The 19,668-nt window shown below is 35.1% G+C and overlaps 2 protein-coding genes across 6 annotated transcripts; both read left to right on the forward strand.

Annotated features, from left to right (window-relative positions):
- Positions 1 to 441: 441 nt before the first annotated feature.
- LOC122315573 (conserved oligomeric Golgi complex subunit 3-like) lies at positions 442 to 11,991 on the forward strand. 3 transcript variants are annotated; one of them, XM_043131560.1, is made up of 24 exons: positions 446 to 740; positions 839 to 1,120; positions 1,669 to 1,713; positions 1,802 to 1,876; positions 2,010 to 2,105; positions 2,498 to 2,575; positions 3,414 to 3,499; positions 3,658 to 3,724; positions 3,871 to 3,933; positions 4,031 to 4,132; positions 4,352 to 4,456; positions 4,543 to 4,635; positions 4,942 to 5,030; positions 5,698 to 5,917; positions 7,051 to 7,137; positions 8,315 to 8,431; positions 8,515 to 8,547; positions 8,785 to 8,871; positions 8,962 to 9,024; positions 9,809 to 9,925; positions 10,368 to 10,460; positions 11,023 to 11,148; positions 11,397 to 11,497; positions 11,612 to 11,991. In XM_043131560.1, the coding sequence occupies exons 1-24, from the start codon at positions 654 to 656 to the stop codon at positions 11,742 to 11,744; spliced, it is 2,445 nt and encodes an 814-aa protein (XP_042987494.1). In that variant the 5' UTR covers positions 446 to 653; the 3' UTR covers positions 11,745 to 11,991. The 3 variants fall into 3 exon arrangements, with proteins under 3 accessions (XP_042987496.1, XP_042987494.1, XP_042987495.1); XM_043131561.1 differs by having other exon boundaries at positions 447 to 740; positions 908 to 1,120; XM_043131562.1 differs by lacking the exons at positions 11,023 to 11,148; positions 11,397 to 11,497; positions 11,612 to 11,991 and having other exon boundaries at positions 442 to 740; positions 9,809 to 9,924; positions 10,366 to 10,419.
- A 3,704-nt stretch (positions 11,992 to 15,695) lies between these two features.
- Positions 15,696 to 19,251, forward strand: LOC122317526 (small nuclear ribonucleoprotein E-like). Of its 3 annotated transcripts, none has more exons than XM_043134653.1 (6): positions 15,696 to 15,906; positions 16,019 to 16,057; positions 16,207 to 16,269; positions 18,784 to 18,862; positions 18,944 to 18,989; positions 19,068 to 19,251. In XM_043134653.1, exons 1-6 carry the CDS (start codon positions 15,865 to 15,867, stop codon positions 19,075 to 19,077), a joined length of 279 nt encoding a protein of 92 aa, XP_042990587.1. In that variant the 5' UTR covers positions 15,696 to 15,864; the 3' UTR covers positions 19,078 to 19,251. The 3 variants fall into 3 exon arrangements, with proteins under 3 accessions (XP_042990587.1, XP_042990589.1, XP_042990588.1); XM_043134654.1 differs by having other exon boundaries at positions 15,701 to 15,906; positions 16,031 to 16,057; XM_043134655.1 differs by lacking the exon at positions 16,019 to 16,057.
- The last annotated feature ends 417 nt before the right edge of the window (positions 19,252 to 19,668 follow it).

Raw genomic sequence — 19,668 nt, forward strand, 5'->3', positions numbered from 1 at the left:
GACGGGACACCAATGCTGCGCAAAGATCCTGAAGTTGACGTCGTCCGTCACAACAAAGCTAGTAACCTTACGTACATCCATCCCCTTACTTACTTCGGTCTTTACCTTCTCTTGTGGGTAAAAGGCCCAAAATCTTGTCCGGTTGGGCATGTACTTATTTCCTGGGCTGCAAGTTTTATTCCCACGCTCCTAAGTTAACATGTTGTTATTTGTTGGGCCTCAACACTGCACGCTAATGTACTTTACGACATGTCGCTTTTCACATGCGCCTATTTCAATATTTTGCATTGCGACGCCCGTCGTAGTGGCTCCCATCCGGCTTGAGATCCGCCGGTTTCTCCAGTTTAACCGGATGGATGCCACGTATGAGAATACCAAATCTGATGGTCAATTAGTCCCCACATCACATCTCACTAAAAAGCAGACGTTGACGGCAACGGCAAGGCGGCAAGGTTCGTTTGTAGCCCTCTGTGTATCCCCTCCGCTTTTTATTTTCTCAAACGTACTCCTCCCTCAAGAACCCGATTTCATCGGCGGACGCTCTGATTTACAGCCACCGGACGGCTATGGTATATTTTCCGAGGACTTAAAGTGGAAGCTGACGAATGAGATTTTTTGTGGAGGAGAAGGAAAGTTAAGGACTGAGAGTGCAAATGGCAAGCACGAAACTAAGCGCTCCTACCCTTCCGAAATCGGGAGCAATTTCTAAAGGCTACAACTTCGCCTCAAATTGGGAACAGGTATATGCGATTGACTTATTCTTCTTTGCTGTGTATATGATATCGAGCTTTGTTGTTTCAAGATCCGCATTTTTAAATCTGAAATCTTGCTGTGCTAGTATTGGATCTGTACGCTTCTTTATGATCGCAAACGCTTCCTTTGTTTGAAATTTTCTTCGGTGGCTCAGAATGCTCCCCTAACGGATCAGCAACAAGCAGCAATTCTAACGCTGTCTCATGCGGTTGCGGAACGACCCTTTCCGCCCAATCTTGCACTAGACCATGTCTCCCACCCGGATAAAGCCTTGTCCGTTTCCGTTTCCGTTTCCGTTTCCGATAAGGACACCCCTATCCAAGATTCTGGTCCTGCTATCCAACCTTTCTTGGTCAATACAAACCAGGTAATGTCGTATCCTTGTTGGTTTCTTATCTACATCTTCAGGCTTATGCTTCTACTTCAGACGGCATTCTTTATTAGTCGTTAATTAAGATCTTGCTCATATCTCTTGCACAAGATCACTGCCATACCCATTTTCATGCAATATGTTTGTTTTTTCCGCTCGTCTGCATTCTGTGATATTTATGGATCTTTGGGCAGCACCTTTGGGGGCTTTTGGCCGATTCATGCTTTGTGGCTTGTGGGGCAGAGTCTTGACATTGTGTGGTTAACATCAATCCTCGTTCTTTAAGGATTTGTACTATGCTTCTCATTTTATAATGTCACCATTGCTTCAACAAGGAGAAAGCAGCCAAGATCTTTAAGTGTATATTGTTTAATAGGGACAACTTGCCTCAATTTGATTCCGTTAAATTTTAATCATTCCTCTTCTTTTGGTCCCTAACGAGCGTTTGACAGAAGTTCTATTGATTTATTGTTTGGTTCCGTGGTAACTGAGCTTTAGATCTATAATTTTTGCTTTGCATCATTTGCCTTTCCTTTATGTTGCAGTTTTACAAATGGTTTACTGGTCTTGAGTCGGCTATGAAGTCAGAGGTTAGTTATGATTTCCCATTGTGGCATGATTAATTTTGTCGTTAGAGTGAATAATTGCTAATCCCAACTCATTCTTTTCTATCCTTAGACAGATGAGAAATATCAACAATATGTAACCACTTTAACAGAGCGCATACAGACATGTGATGGTTTACTTGGCCAGGTAAGGTTATTATGGACATCTATCATTTTACCGAATTTTGCATTGCTAATTGACTCTTTCACAGAACTTTTTTCTGACTATACAGTGGTGAACTATTTTGATTTTTAAGATGTCTGAGCTCCCTCTGGTGCAGGTGGATGACACCCTGGCTTTATTTGACGAACTACAGCTGCAGCATCAAGCAGTAGCTACAAAGACTAAAACTCTTCATGATGCATGTGACCGGCTGGTGTGTTTTTCTCTCCTTTCATACCTTTCTTTTTTTTCAATGTTTCACTCGCATACCTGCTGGCTGGTGTGAATGTTAATGTCAAGTCCTGAGAATCAAATATGGCTTCATTCTGACATGATAAAGATTGAGCATGGTGCTCTTCCTCAGCATTAAAAAATGTAAAGGAAATTCATTAGTTGATCGCGTTATTTTTATAGCTTACCCTTGGGAGATGCAATAAAAAAACATGATTAGTGTTAATGTTGCTCACGTTAGTTGATCGTGTTATGTTGGACGTATGATAATTCTGGATTTGAAATTTTTGCCACACCTCACAAACTACCTTATGTAGTAAAGCCGTTTGGTTGAAATAGTCAATCTGTCTTCTCATTGTACTGTTTTTGTTACAGGTTATGGAGAAGCAAAGACTGATTGAGTTTGCAGAAGCACTTCGTAGTAAACTCAAGTACTTTGATGAATTGGAGAATGTAAGGTTTGAATGCTATCTTATCTATAGTTTCTGCTTGATTTAACTCTTTCAATTAATAGTCTAGTACCATACAATATTCAACAGAAGAGGCCCACAATAAAAATTTTAATCAAGTGATGGGAAAAGGTTTGGAACAACAGTTTGATATGTAAAAACTAGCAGCTTCCTACTAATAAAGTTATTATCTCCTGTCAAAACCTCTTCCGTAGTCACTCTGGTTTATTCAATCTTCCATATGTTCAAAAGTAAAGTGCTTCTCTAAGGAATTCTTGAGTCACCTCCAAACTAGGTCAGTAATCATGATATTTTTGTACATAAAAATATTCTCATATCTTTTGTGACAAGATATACAGTAGCTATGTAATACAATATTGATTATGAAACATCTTTATTAATTATGTAAGAATCGGGAAGACTCGTACACAAAGAATCCTCAACGACTACTGCTGCCAGACTTAATTTGTTAAAAATGTGTCTTCCTTTCTTATTAACTTTTGACCACTGTTTGTAATACTAAAATAATGTATTTGGAACGATTTATTCACTTTCTCTTATATGGGTGCTTTTGCATGTGCCAATTTCTATGTATTATTTATTTTATTTTAGTATCAATAGGCAATTTTAGCTATGGAAACCTGAATCAAACTGAATAATATCATTCGAAGTTTGTGTGGAGCTCCTATATGCTTTGTTGCCAGTGTTTGAGGTTGTGGGTTCAATCCTTCACCGATGGATGAGTTTTTATTTACTTATATACATACATACATATATACATGAAATAACAGTTTTGAACAATCTTATGCAAATGGTTTATCTAATTTTACCACTACGTGCAGATTTCTTCAAATTTTTATTCTCCAAATATGAACGTTGGAAATGAAAACTTTGTCCCTCTGCTCAAGCGGCTTGATGAGTGCATTTCGTAAGTTGATGATTTATACATCAGTGATTTTCTATAATTTTTAGGTTGTGCATTACTTGGTTAAAAACCTTGTGAGTTTGTAGTTGGGGCACTGTATTATTGTTGTTTGTAGGTAACACAGTGCGATTTTACCATTATTTAATGTGTGCCTATTTTAGGTATGTTGAAAGCAATCCAGAGTATTTAGAATCCAGTGTTTACTTGCTCAAGTTTCGACAACTTCAGGTAACACAAATGACTCTGATGTTAACATTTATGAGGTAATTGAGTGGGTGAAAACCAAAGTTTCCATCCTTTTCTAGGGTGTGAAACTATTGTCAGTATGATTTATTTTGACTTCCCATAACACAAGAAACTTACATGTTTGACAGTCTCGAGCTCTGGGCATGATCCGTTCTCATGTACTTTCTGTTCTCAAAAGTGCTTCTTCTCAGGTGAACTGAGCATATGCACTTGAATGGTTGTCACACACACAGATACATAGTAGATGGTAGAGGTTTCAGGCTTCAGTTATGTTATTCCCTTTGTCAGGTCCAGGCAGCAATCCGATCCAGTGGCAGCGGAAAAACAGCTGTCTCTGAAGGTGTAGAGGCGTCCGTTATATATGTTCGTTTCAAAGCAGCAGCAAGTGAGGTAACCATTTTCTTTGGCTTGAAAATAAAGCTGTTATATGAACGGAAAAATGTAATTCCAGACTACAAATTACACCGGTGAGTGAAGTCGGGCATAAAAAGTGTAAATCTTTTTTACTCTACCAGGATCTATTTGGTTTGGGAATAGGATGTGTGCTACAACTTGATCTTTCTAGATCTTTGTTGTCTGGAGGCAACTTAAGCTTATATTTTTTTGCAGCTTAAGCCAGTGTTGGAGGGAATTGAAAGCAGATCATCGAGGAAAGAATATGTTCAACTTCTTGCAGAATGCCACAGATTATATTGTGAACAGCGGCTTTCCTTGGTGAGCTGATTGTTGGTTTTGAAGATAATTTTATTATTTCATTAGTTGGTCAGTTGGTTATGTTTCTTATTTCTCATGCTATCCAGGTAAGAGGCATAGTGCATCAACGGATATCTGAGTTTGCAAAGAAAGAGTCCTTGCCATCATTAACTAGATCTGGATGTGCATATCTAATGCAGGTAGGATTGATTTTGATAAAAAAAAAAATGGGAATAGATGTAGTCGATCCTGCATATCTAATGCAGGTAGGATTGATTTTGATAAAAAAAAAAATGGGAATAGATGTAGTCGATCCTGCATATCTAATGCAGGTAGGATTGATTTTGAGGAATTGCATTTATATGACAAGATTCTGTCGCCAATATTTTATTTGTTGGTGTCTCAGTCCTCTAACTTAATAACTTGTGTTTAAATCTTGGTGTATTGAGTTTTTGCGTCCTTTCCTTTTCTGTGGGTTCTTTGATTGACACTGATATAATTTGCAGGTCTGTCAGCTTGAACATCAGCTCTTTGATCATTTTTTCCCATCTTCTTCTGAGGACGCTTCAAGTCTGGCTCCCTTAATAGATCCCCTGTGAGTTTTGAAGCTATTTTTACTTATCAAAAAGTTTTCAAGCCTTTTTTCCATAGTTGATTTTTTTCCTTCCCCCCTCCATCTTTTCTTTCGTTTTTTTTTTTTTTTTTTTTTTTTTTTTTTTTTTTTCACTTTTTTGAGGTTAATAAGTGGCTTAGACTTAGTGTTTTTAACTATTTTGAACTGTATAGCAATGAATGAAAGTAGTAGCTCGTTTTCGCATTGCATTATTTGGGTGATTAGTATATTACATTAAGTAATCCTTAAATGTTTTTAATTTTGGGTTTTCATGAAAATTAGGAAGTTTATTTTTTTCTTTTTGGCCAAAGAAAGTTCCTTTAACTTGTCTGAGGGAGTTCTCTTATTGTTGCTTGTTAAATTTGGGACATAAGTTGTCTTTTCTGGTTTAAAGAGATCACTTTTTCTTTTCTTTTTCATCTTTTTGTTCGTTCTTCCCTAATCTTTTTCTATAGAATTGAAGCATCAGACAACTTTGGAAAGTTGTTGGCATGTAAGCTTCTTTGTATCCCTGCAGTAGAAATCCATTATTCATTTCTATACTTCTGATCTCTTTTCGACGTTGGAGTTATTCAACATAGGTTTTGCTTGTTTATTTTCATCATCAGATCATATTGAATTCTTGTGACAGTGATAACTTATCTTGCAGCTCTACATATTTATACGACACACTCCGCCCCAAACTTATTCATGAAACAAATATCAATTTTCTGTGTGAACTTGTTGATATCCTCAAAGCTGAAGTTTTGGGAGAACAGCTAAATAGGCGGAGTGAACCATTAGCTGGGCTACGCCCTACATTACAAAGAATTTTAGCAGATGTTCATGAGAGGTTGACTTTTCGTGCTCGAACACATATTCGTGATGAGGTACTTTTTATTCTTGATCCATGACTCATTAATACTGCAGTGTATATACCAGGAAAAAAAAAAATCAACATATCTTTTGCTGACCGGCTCTGAAAGCTTGTTCACCTGATTTCTTTACATGAACTTGTTTCACGCGTTAGTCCGAGACAGCATTGATTTTCTTCTACAATGATGGTGTTCCTATGTGTCCTTCTATCTAATTGAATATGAGGATGGTCTTAGGCGTTGATGCCTTTAGAGGCATTGTGGGTTTTTTTTTTTTCTTTATATAAGTAGGCATTGAAGCTTTCACTTGTTGGTGGGGAGATAAATTTTTTTGGATTGGTAAATAATAATTTTATTGATGATAGAAAGTGGGCATCGTCAAGTACACAGGGTGTATACAAGAACAACACCTGCCATTGTTATACTGTGGATACAAGGAAGTCATGAAAACTCATGCCATTGAAATCGGTGGGGAGATAAATTAAAGAGTCATGCTACAAACATGGACGGAATGCATGGACCGTGCACGGATGAAGGCAAAATTATTTTACCGGTCATGTTCATGTGAACAGCAATGAATAATAAATTTTTTTTTCCTTCATCTATGTATGCTCCATGCATTCCTTCCATGCACATGTCATTTCTCTAATAAAAAGGGAAAACTTAATTCCTTCCTACATGATCATTTACCTTATGGTCATTTTGGTAAATTTAATACTGTTGATCTCTCTGGCATGTGTTAGATCATAAAGTTGCCTCAGTATGTGGGGAAAAAATACTGAATCTGGATTGAGTGATTGGTTACAAGTAGCATTGGAGTGTTGTGCAAGTATGTATGAATACATTTACAGAGCTATAGGCTTAGAAACCATAAATGTGCTCATGAAGGGATTAGAAAGGTGGTTTTACTCATCTGGAGTTGTGTATTCTATGGTACCTGACGTTTGTGACTTGGCATGTTTTAGTGAAATGCATAAAACGCCTGAGAGTTGGACAGTATATTCATTTTCCTGGGGCTCTAAGCTTCTGTGCTAAGATCAGTTTTGCAGTGTGCTTTTTCCCTTTCTCCATCCTGAGTTTCTGTGGAAGCCATTATTTCTTGATATATTTTGATTTGGTTTTGAAGCTTTTGCTTTTGTCTTATGTAGATAGCAAACTATTTGCCTTCTGATGAAGACTTGGATTACCCTGTGAAGCTGGAACGATCTGTTGAGAATGAATCAGAAGCTACTGCTGTAATGTGCCTTACACTGCTTTATTTAGCTTTGCATAAACAAGCATATGACTATAAGGCATATATATTTATATATATATATATATATATATATTTATAAATCATATGACTATAAGACTTGTGTTGCTTGGCAAAGATTCACTCATGCAGTTTCTGTTGTCCTGCATATTAGAGTTAGAGTCTCATTGCAAATTTGGACAATCTTAGTAATAATTTTGGCAATTCATTTATTTATTCTTTGATGCCCTTGGGCAGGATGTAAGTCATAGCATGGAATGCTGGCAACTTATTCACACATTTATATATGTGATATAGATATATATGGCATGCCGACAAAGGCACTTCATTCACTTGAAATATGTGATGAAGAAATACAGTATGAGATTACCGTAGGGATGCTGCAGTGAACTAGAAATTTCTTTGTTAATCCTTTTGCTGGATGCCTATTGGGTAGGGGTAGTAATATATGACACGACTCGTTAACCCAACACGAACACGAAACAATAATAGTGAGTTTTAACGGGTTCAGGTCAAAACAGATTAACCCGTTAAGACACGATTGTTTAACGGGTTGATATAACGGGTCAACCTGTTTTGACACATTATAACTTGTTATGACCTGTTAAGATAGTTAAAGTTACAATTATGTCCTTATACTTAAAAGTAACATTTTTAGACTTTTAATTTCGATATTTTTATTGTTTGGATTGTAATTTTGGACTTGTAGTTAGTTTTATAATTTTTATAGATATTGTGGTCATTTTAACATTTGTATAAAATTATACTAGATTTAATTAGGTCAAAATTTTGGGTCTTTTTAATCCATTTACATAAAGAGGTTGAAATAGGTTGACACAACACAACTCGTTATGTTAATGAGTCGTGTTAGGGCTTGATATATTGGTACGATAAGTTTAACGGGTCAGGTTCAGGTTTACCTATATGTTATAATATACATACCTTGACACGACACGAACACGACCTGTTAACACGATTTCACACCCGTACTGTTGGATGTCTAACTTGTAAGAGTGTTAACCATGCTGATTTGGCAGAAGTCACACCTCTCTTTTTGGTATTGGTCAGAGTGGAACAATGTATATTGTGTTCCACTTGTGGTTGTTGCCTGCATATGTTGACTCAGATGTATTTATCCCTGCTTGTTTATCAAACTGTAGGCTGAGGAAAATCCCGATGTATTTAAAACTTGGTATCCACCACTTGAGAAAACTCTATCATTGCTTTCAAAGTTGTATCGCCGCTTAGAGCCAGGAGTTTTCACAGGTTTAGCACAGGTATTTTAATATTTGCTATGCTAATCATCTTTTAAATTTCCTTTCTTACACTTCTCTGAGTTTGTTCTTGGTATTTTTATCAGGAAGCTGTAGAAGTTTGCTCCATATCCATCCAAGTGAGTATGCTAAAGAACAATTATTTCTTTGGTAGAATGCACTACTGGGAAGTTATCCATATCGGTGCAAGATATTGTTTTTTAGTTACTGTGTTATCTTTTCCTGTGTGAGGAGGCTTCCTATGTTGACTTACATTTTATGACGCCCATTCAAGCATGTCAATAAACAACTGCATTTTATGTGTAGCAGTTTTGCCATGTGTTTTTCTAATTAGTTTTTACTTCTATCGGCCACAGAAAGCAAGCAAACTCATTGTAAAGAGGTCTTCATTGATGGATGGGCAGCTCTTCCTCATAAAACATCTTCTTATTTTAATGGAGCAGGTCATATCTCTTCTCTCTTTTATGTTTCCCTGGTTGTTATTCCAACAAGCAATATTATTGAAATGATTAATAACAATCATTGTGTTCCAGATTGCACCCTTTGATATCGAATTTTCAGTTACACACAAGGAACTGGATTTCTCCCATTTGCTGGTATCTCTCAGGCTAGAGCTCTCATTGAGTTGAGAGCATTTCTATTATTTCTTGTTTCTGCCTGCAAATAAGTTACATGCTTGACACTCCTGCGGAGTACATAATTTTTTTTCTTCTTTTCCATTCTTGCATTTCAAATAAATACATGCCCTTGTGCATTATAATTACAATTTTTGGTCTTGGACTTCATGATTTTGTATTTGGATCCCCCAGAGTTCCTATCCGAACTCTAGGAGCCTAGAGTAGGAGAGAGATGAAGTGGACCTTACAACATTAATGTTTGACACTCCTACTGAATTCTCGGGCAGCATTAAATGCTTGACAAATTCTGTAAGGCCCATTTCATGCATCCATCTCTCTCCACTCTAGGCCCTAGAGTGGACTCTCTTTGTTTTGTTTGGCTTGTACAAGGTTTGGAGTAGCTTAATAGTGCGATCTCCATTCTTCATTGGGTAGTGATAAAGATGTAACTGTTTTACAACTATTTTACAACTCTATTTTAAATGAATGACATTTTTGTAAAATAATGATACTCCTACAACTGAGTTTTACAACAATGTAAAATAGACTTATGCCTATCATTTCCCTTCTTCATTTGGGTTCTTTTACCAATGAATGAATGGGACAGTGGTCAATTACTAGATAAATTAGAATGTGGTACATTCAAGATCGGAAGTAAAGAACCTATTTTGTTATCTATTTTTTACATGTTTTCTTCTAATTAGAAAATTTATATTATCTTCCACTGTAATGGATATTTTTACCTTGTCGATTCCACTGTCAGGAACATTTAAGACGTATTCTTAGAGGTCAGGCTTCACTATTTGACTGGTCGAGATCAACTTCTTTGGCAAGGACCTTGTCTCCCAGAGTTTTGGAAAGTCAAGTAGATGCAAAAAAGGTTCGTGAGTTTGCCTTGCAACACAATCTTTACATGAGTTGTACAGCACGTTCATTTGTTGACATTTTGGCAGCATCTACTACTTCCACTCCTATGGTATGTTTGGAAGGCATGAGAAAAAAAAAATGTTTGCTGATAAAAGAGGTTATTGGAATGAACAAGTGTGCCTCAAATGAAGACTTGTAACTTGTGTTCTTATGAAGTCATTCTGGAATTTAAGTTGTATGTGCAATTTTCTCTGCATCTTTCGCCACAATGCATTGCATTCAATTACCATGCTGTTAGAATTCATGGTCATGCTCCATGTACCAGAGTTGTACCTTTTGCACTTACCAATAAAGATTGTCAATACCATGATGCTTGTCGGAACTATTATTGATAATTTATCAACTATTTCTTTGTAATCCCATTTCCCTTACTTTGGTAGTTCATTTGTCTGCAGGAACTTGAAAAAAGCCTAAAAGTCACTTGTGAGGAGTTCATTATGTCAGTCACTAAGCTAGTTGTGGATCCTATGCTTTCATTTGTTACCAAGGTTTGTCTTTTTCCTCAGTATTTAAGTAGTTAGACTTCAGAATATAATGCTGGAAACTTCTAGCTAGCTAATAAGACACCGGGCCCTGGATTTCAAGTGTGGAGTCAGTCCATCGGATGTGCACTTGTTGAAAAGTACCCAAAAAAAAAAAAACTGATGTGACTTCATTCCTGGGAAAGAGTGAAAAATGTACATTCTTGGAGAATAGAGCATCTCACTTAGGTTTGGCCACTACAAAATTCTCATCTTAAACACAAAATTATCATCTCATCATTACGACTTTCCCAAATTCTCATACAAAATATAATAAACAATTCAACTTTTTCAAATCCCAAAACAATAATAATATTAAAATATAATATTTTAAATTTTTACCTAAAACCAAAAATTCTCATTTCACTCCCTAAACCTAATGAGTCGAACCACGATTGCCAGTAATCATTAGAGATTAAAATTTTCTCATATTTGTGTCAATTTTAGTTTTCATGGAGTTTCAATCAGAGTCAATTACTTTGTTGTTTTAGAAGAACTAGAGTAATAAGTTTCAAATTTGTTTTTGCAGGTGACGGCTGTGAAATTTGCCCTATCATCCGGCAATCAAAATCAAAAGCTTGAGTCAGTTATGGCCAAACCACTTAAGGATCAAGCTTTTGCTACTCCAGATAAGGTGGCTGAACTTGTTCAGAAGGTACATCGTGTAATCTTTGTTGATTTTAAAGAAATTCAATAAATAGTTATCACGCAATTATGTTTATGGAGCATTCTCCAAAAAGTTCTAATTTTTGCTTTGAAAATGGAAGTTATATTAAACATGTGGGTGGTTGGTGCATGATAAACTCTTTTCCAACATGCACGTGCACATGATATATCTCAAATGAAAGGATTATCTTGAAATGCTTGAGGTTTGTTTGCGTTGATTTTGTATTTCCCGAACAGGTAAGTACTGCCATTCAGCAAGAGTTGCCAACAGTGATGGCAAAGATGAAGCTTTATCTGCAGAACCCATCAACACGAACAATACTTTTCAAACCAATAAAGTGAGTTAATTAGTCCAATCTTGTGTCCGTGAGATCAGGGCGTCACTGTGAGACTGTTAATTTATTAATCAAGTGCACTTTGATGATTTTTGTTTTTGTATTTGGGTATTGCAGAACAAACATTGTGGAAGCCCACGTACAGGTACAGTCCATGCTAAAAGCTGAATATTCCACTGAAGAGATAGAAAGCGTCATCAACATGGTGTCGATACAGGATCTGCAAACACAACTTGATAATCTCTTATAAGGTGTTTGTCTCTTTGTGAAGACCATCGAATTTCCTAATGCCAAATCTTTCCATCAGTAAGATAATCTTGATCGTTATTTTTGCTGTGGAACCTTGAGGTTGCTGGTAGTTTTTGTTTGGTAGAATCCATATCAAGTCATATTATTTGGTTCCGAGCTGAACATTCTATGCTGTTAATTATCTCCATAAACAATCACTTCATATACTAATATTGCTTGGGATAATTGACAATAATGCTTTTTTGTCTGATGCTTTTTTTAAGCTGAGGGGAAAAAAAGAGTCCTTTTTAACAGACAAAATTATGTACATCCGTGATGATAGATTGTATACGCATCCGTGATCGGAACAAGCAGTCCAATTTTTTCTCTCTGCTCCAACTTGATGGAGAAATAGCTACTGACTCAGTAGTACTCACCCAAGTCTGTACGTAGATCGTATAATCTATGTACTTAATTTTTAAAATTATAATATTTAATTTATAAAATTTAAATTTTAAAAGTGTATGTTCTCCTTGATTATTATACAACCAATAAATTTGATTTTGTAATTATTAAGAAATTTGTCGTTTAGATAATGAGTTGAGATAAAAGTTGAATAAAATATTGTCAGAATATTATTTTTTTAATATTATTACCGTTTTATGATTTAAAAAAGTTGAATTGTTTATTATATTTTGTAAAGAAATTTAATAAAGTTATAATTAGGTGAGATGGAATGAAATATGTTTTACTCGTTGCGTGGAGTTTTTAAAAGTCTAAAAGAAAATGAGAAAAAAACGAAGATTAAATTTCTAAATCACTTCAAATATGTCATATTAATTGGCATAAATAAAAAATATTAAAATGATAAATGAAAATATTATTGGTGCACTTTTATACAATCTATTAAATCTATTTAACGATAAAAGTAATTTTATAATTTTATGGATTACATGAAGTCATCAATTGATTTTTCATGTGTCTTATATTTCTTCAGTTTTTTCAAAAAGAGTGCTTAATTTTTGCACGCTCTATGATTACAAATATCATTTCTTCTTTCTATATTTATAATTTTTTTGTGACTAAAATACTTATTATTTTAAATGGATGTTTTATTTTTGCGGCCGGTCGGTCCATGAATATTTTTTTCTTTTTTTAACAGAAAAATTAATTAAATTATGAAAATTAAAATTAAATGGTCTTTAACATTTTAGATATGGTTAATGAATATTAAGTAACTTCATTATATATATGGTCAATGATATTTTTTTGATAGAAATTATATAATTAATTTATATAATTACTATATAAAATAATATTTAAAATATGAGTAATTCTAAGTACAATTATAAGTTGCACAATTGTTGCGTATTCTTTTTGAAAAAGAATAGAGTTTATTATTAAAAAATTTATTTTTTCATATAAATTTCATATTTACTCTATTTTTCAAATGAGTGTGCGTTGTTTGCCCACTTTATTATTGTAAATATCATTTTTATTAAAATATGTATACATGTTCAGTAGGTCTCAGTCTTGGTCTAGTTCAAAAAAATCATACTCCGAGATTGATTAATAAGACTTTGGTCCGGTCAATTTTTTTAATCCAAACTAATAGTCTTACAGTCCTAGATATCAGGAGAAAAATATTGACAAGAGCTATTTGAATTGATAAAGCTTATCGACAAAAGTAATCGATTTTTTTATTATTATTATCTGAATAGATAAAATGATGGTTAATAATGAATTAGTATTTTTAAAAATATTTAATTATGTATAAAAAAAAGTACCTTTTATCTACATAGGCATTAGACTCTCGTTGGAAAATTGAAAATAGAGAATGATAATGTGTCTTTTAAATGTGCTCAATCATATATAAATATATATTATTATATAATAAGTGTTGTCTAGCTATAGTGCCTATTGTAACCAAAGCCACCACAAATGAGTTCCTTCAAGCGGCAACTCCACCCCATCTTCCATGCGTTCTCCACTTTGAGCCACAACCCTGCCGCCCAATTGCTCAACCATAATTGAAGAATAGATAAGAGAACGACAAAGAGAGTGGCAAGCATTGAGACTCAAGGACAAACCTATAGTGGAGTAAAACAGATGAAAAATAATACAAGAGAGGAGAATAGAAGGCTCAGATTTGCAGCAAAACAATAACAAGATCATAGAGATTAAAATGCAAGCACCAGACGAAAAATGAGGAAGAGAGTTGCAGCACAAGCAGAATATGAAGAAAGATGAAACCAACATATCTTCACAAAAGCATGTGTAGAGGGAAAAATAAATGGAAATGCAAGGAGGTTTTTCACAAGCTTGAATCCGAAATACTAAGGAAACGACGGAGAGAGTGGCGAGCATAGAGGCTCAGCTATGCTCACGGTTTGGAGTTAAAACAGGGCACGGGTTGGGGCAAAAAAAAGAGCACGGGATGTGGGAGAAATGGAGGTGAGGGCAGATGATGGTCCTCACTGTAGAATGTGTTGTATGGAGGAGAAATGGCATAGAGAGAGAGAGAGAGAGAGAGAGAGAGAGAGAGAGAGAGAGAGAGAGAGAGAGAGAGAGAGAGAGAGAGAGAGAGAGAGAGAGAGAGAGAGAGGAGGCTCACAGATAAGGCCTGCAATGTAGAAAAATAGAGAAAATAAAATACAATAGAGATAAGGGAAATACACGGGTTCAACAGGGGAAAAAAGAAGATCAGACAGAGAAAAATGAAAGGAACAAAACTAGACGAAAATGAAGCAAATGAGCTATGGCAACTCTGATTTACAAAAGAAAATATATGAAATCGAGAAGAGGAAGGAGAAGGAAGGTAGCTGCACACAGAAGAAGAAGAAAACCCTAGTGGCTGGCCAAAACGACACCGTTTGAGGAAGAGAGGGCTAGGCTGAAAACAAGCCCATGGGCTGGGCTTCACAAAGCCAAACAGGCTGAGCCCAAAACAGAGAAAATCCATTAAAAACAAGCCCTATCCAAAAAATACAGGTCCAATAAAATAAAAAATAGAAAAATGTAAATAAAACACTACAACTAAAAATTAATAAAATAAAACAATAAAGCCCAACAATGAACGAAATTAAAATAGAGAGAAATTTAAATACTAAACAATAATTAATATCAAGAAAACACATTAAAATAAATTTCACAACTTAGTAATCGTAAAATAATACAATGAAAACCACGTTAAATTTAAATAAAAGAACCAATATTACTAATAACTAAAATAATTATTTAATTAAGCATTAGTCCAACCCTTTAGTACAGTTTTTCTTGGACCGTACTATACTGGGACAGGGATGGGCGACCATGTCAGCCGTAGGGTTTTATCTGACAAGTAACTAATAGTCTATGAATGGTCCTCTAGGCAAGTTAGAAACTGTATATTTCCCCTAATAGTTTCCCAACAAATTTTCACTGCACTTGTACTGACAATAATTAAAGTACTCATCGTAGTAGTTAATTTGTTTGTTAAAGTTCATTTATAATATTATATTAATTATAATACTTGTATAAAAGTTAAAGTAATGTCTTCAAAGCTATATATGTCATCAACTATTTTTATAAGTTTTGTAAAAAGATATATTATTTTTATAAAATAACTGTTTGATCCAATTACAAGTTACTTTGACCTAGTATATATATATTTTCTGAATGGTTAAGAAAGTGATTATTAGTTAATTTATGTATATATTTTTATTTTTTTAATAATCAAGGATGTTTAAAAAATAATTAAAAGAAAAAGAAAATAAAAAATCATTTGCATTGTTGTGCATATTTGGAATGCAAATTTGATACGAAATTTGCTATTCATTATTTCTACACACCACACATCGTATTTATTTTTAAATTTTTTTGTTTTATTTTTTTAAATTAATTAATTTGTTTTTCTCATTATATATACATCACCCATTTGATAAAATAAAAATAATAAAATTATATAATATATGGAGACGATGAATAGAGTTTTCACGTGGTGAGTATTGTCCTTAGGAAAATAGCCATAACTAGGGTACTCTTTTAAGTGCAATTTCTCTTAAACCTCGTCTCGTCGGATAGAAAACGCTTTCCGCATTAGGGTTTTGCACTTCTTCAAATCGAACTCCGTGTAACCGGAAGAACCGCCAAATCCCGCAGCCATGGCAAGCACAAAAGTTCAGAGGATCATGACCCAGCCCATTGTACGCTCTTTTATCCGCTCACGTTCCCTTCGTAATATCTTTCTAGGGCTTGCTTACGCTTTCTATTTTCAATGACTATCTCTTTTTAATTGATTTTCCTGTTGGTTTCCGGGTGCGGCGCCAGAACCTGATTTTCAGGTTCCTTCAGAGTGTAAGCCCTAATTTTTGTTCTTTTTACGAGTATTATTTTTGTCTTATGGGTTTTTCATGATGGATGGTTCGAGTGTTGGCTAATTTTAGCTCCCTTTTTTTGTTTTTTTTTTTTTGGGGGGGGGGTGGGGGGGATTGGAATTGGTTCAGAAAGCGCGCATTCAAATTTGGCTTTTTGAGCAGCGAGACCTGAGGATTGAGGGCCGGATCATTGTAAGTGTTATATTTAAGCTTATATGTCTGTCTTTTTTCCCCCGGTTCTCTCTTGACCCACTTTATCTCTATTAGGTGGAGATATCTTGGTCTCTCTTTTCTGTTCCATACTTCTGGATTTTTTATTTATTTATCTATAGCTCTACTTAACGCACAAATGAGAATTAGGCATAGTTAGAATGTATTTAGGTCTTTTTCAGTTTTCTGTATACTTCCGGTGTACACGGCTTTGGCCTATCTCATTCATATCAATAATATCTATCTTTTACTTATAAAAAAAAAAAAAAAAATGAGAATTAGTTTTCGATCAGTTGATTTGGCAACTTACGGTTTATATTTGACACTTCACAATTCACCTGTTATTGGTAATTTGGTATTGTTTTTTTTCTTTTGTTGTATTTATCATATAATATTATATTATATAACTTCGATTACCTATCAGAAAATATATTGTTTTAGCTAAAAATTTCAGTAATTTAGGTTTTCCCCAAAGAAGTTTTGCCGAGCAACTCAAACACATACTGATAGTTCGTTCATTTTAATCATTGAGAGATGTTCACTGTGGTCTATGATTGGATTATGTTCTAGAGCTATTTTCTGTAGCCTTATCTCATATTAGTCTGGTGGTCATTTCTTACATCTTCCAACCCCACCCCTCTCTCTCTCCCCTCTTTCTTTGTGTTTGTGTGTGCCCTTGCATAACATAAGGGGCTGAGGCCTTTTATGTAACAGCTCAAGTATGATGTATATGGGAGTCATGATCCCTTGGTGACATTTCTGAGCTTGCTGGTGCCTTGTGTCTTTAGAGTTATCTTATTCATCACTATTCTGTTATTTTCATAACATAAACAGGATTTGTTATCACAGATGTCTGATGTGGAATGTGTAGCAACATAAGCTCTATGAATGGTTACTAATCAGTGTATATGTTAAGATCTCCATGCAGCCATCCCTTCACAATTAATGCTTACAATGCCTTAATATTTTCACCTTGGTGTTTTCTTTGTACGTTAACTTCTTATTCAAGTAGTTGCCTTCATTTACTGCCTTGACAGTCTCTCATGCTAGGGTAGCTCGCATGATGGTAACCCCAATTCATATTTAAATGGCACCTCCATTGTTGCAATTAAGAACCTTTTTTTTTTTTGATAGGTAAAAGAAATTTTATTGATCCACGTAAAAAGGCAAAGCCCGAGTATAAAGGGAGTATACAAGAAAAAGCCTAGTTACAAACTACGTACTACGTATAGTAGCATAAAAGTCATTAACACTCATTCCATTCAATACAATAGAGGAGGCCCACAATAATAACGTATGAAAGAAAAAGTCCCTAAAACCAGCCGGGGAGCGTTCCTTATCCTCAAAACAGTGGCTGTTTCTTTCGTTCCAAGTGCACTACATTAGACATAACGGTACCATTTTCCAAAACCTGACCTTGCTAGAACAAAAGCTGGTAACCTCCTTGATTATACTTCTAGGTTGACAGTCAGTCATGCTATTGGTTAGTTCTGCCTAAGCTTTTTAGACACGGTGTAAGGACCCAGCCCAATATTTCTAAGGTCGGAATATAGATAATCTTAGTGGGCCAAGTTTGGAAGGAGCGGACTGATGAATCTTAGATCTCATGAATGATTAGTTTTTCATTTAGTTGGTTTGGGAACTTAGATACGATTGTGATTATAGATATCTTGTATACCATCTTGTGTACTTGGGCTATGCCTATTCTTATTGATAGTACCGTTTACTTATAAAAAAAAAAAAATGATTGTGATTTTAGACATGGTTTATTCTTAAGTCTTTTTATGGGATAGACAATGTTTACATTTAATTATGCAAGTCTCTTGCCTGGCTTTAGTTACGTATGTGACATTCCTAGCCCTAGGTTACACACGGCTTTGATTGAGCTTCTTGGTCTATCAGTCCCATTGTTTGGGATTGTGTATCACCGTTATAACCATAGATTCAGGTTTTAATGCGTTGAGTTCTTCCTTTTTGTTTTTTTCTGGTCTGCTGTTCTTGTATACTTCCTGTGTACTTGTACTATGCCTTTTGTGTTTTCAATAAATTCTCTGTTTACTTGTTTAAAAAGGAAAGCGCCATGTCAACCATGTATCTTATTTGCTTAATACACTCCAAATACCAGCTCTTCTAAGCCATTCCGTTCGGAGAGATTACGAGAGATCAAAATGAGTTTTTATTTATGTGAATTGTCCCACACCTTACATGCTTCTGGTGTAAAGCATGCACATAGGCAACCAGTGGAACAGAGAAGAAAGCAGTATCATGTTTTAAATCTTTTTTTGTTTGTTTGCAACTCCCGATCAGTTAATCTCGTGGATTTATTTTTCTTTGGTTGCTGACCTTAATTTTCTGCAGAAGTGATAATTGTCAACTTAGTATGACTTACATCTAATAGATGCAAATTCATTAAGAGAGAGAGATAGTAAGATTTCTGGCAACTTTTGGTAATTGTAACCTAATAAACGTCCATGTGTGTGTTGTTGTGTCCTACAGGGCTTTGATGAGTACATGAATTTGGTTCTGGATGATGCTGAAGAAGTCAACGTTAAGAAGAAGAGCAGAAAATCTTTAGGTGAGTTATCTTTGTCACTCTTTAACTTTTCTATTCATCTCCAAAATGTGCACGTTCCGAAGTGGTTTGTCTCTTGTTCAGGGCGGATTCTTCTCAAGGGAGACAACATAACTCTGATGATGAATACGTAAGTTTAAAGTTTAACCAAAGCAGCCCCTGCATCTCACTATCTATCTATCTTTATGCTTTTCATCTCAATTTACAGGGGAAAATGATGGTGATTCCAGCAAATGTATAAATCGGGTTATGTTGCCTTTTCAATTACATGGAGGTCTATCACCCTCTGGTTTACTGCTATGTTAGATGGAACTATTGGACGTCATGTATGATTAACTAACTTATCTTTGCCTACATCTATGGACTAGCTAGATGCAACTGTTGCTCTTTTACATGGTTTGTGCTGCCTTCTGCACGGTTGGCATACTTGTATTTGCATTTTGAGAATCTAGATTGGTCCATGGACAGAAAACCTATGCAGGTTTAATCAGGATTCCTATGAAAAGTTAAAATGGGACAAGAAAAATCGACTGAATGGGGCTGCCTTGCTTTCATCATGTTATTGGTCCACCCTGCTACTAACTATTTTCTTTTTTTCTGGGGAGATCAATTGATATATTCATATTGCTTTAAAGGACACCGTTTGTTTGAACAACGAGATCATCTAACAAGAAATAATGAAGTCCATGGAGATAATTTTGCCCTATGCTTACTACCAATTGATGATTCAATTTGGTTATTTATACAAAGGTGTTTCTAACGCAACGCTTCAATTTTTATTCCCAGCTTGCTGGCAATTTTTTGATGTC

The sequence above is a fragment of the Carya illinoinensis genome, chromosome 7 (genome assembly GCF_018687715.1).
Source record: "Carya illinoinensis cultivar Pawnee chromosome 7, C.illinoinensisPawnee_v1, whole genome shotgun sequence".
NCBI lineage: Eukaryota > Viridiplantae > Streptophyta > Magnoliopsida > Fagales > Juglandaceae > Carya > Carya illinoinensis.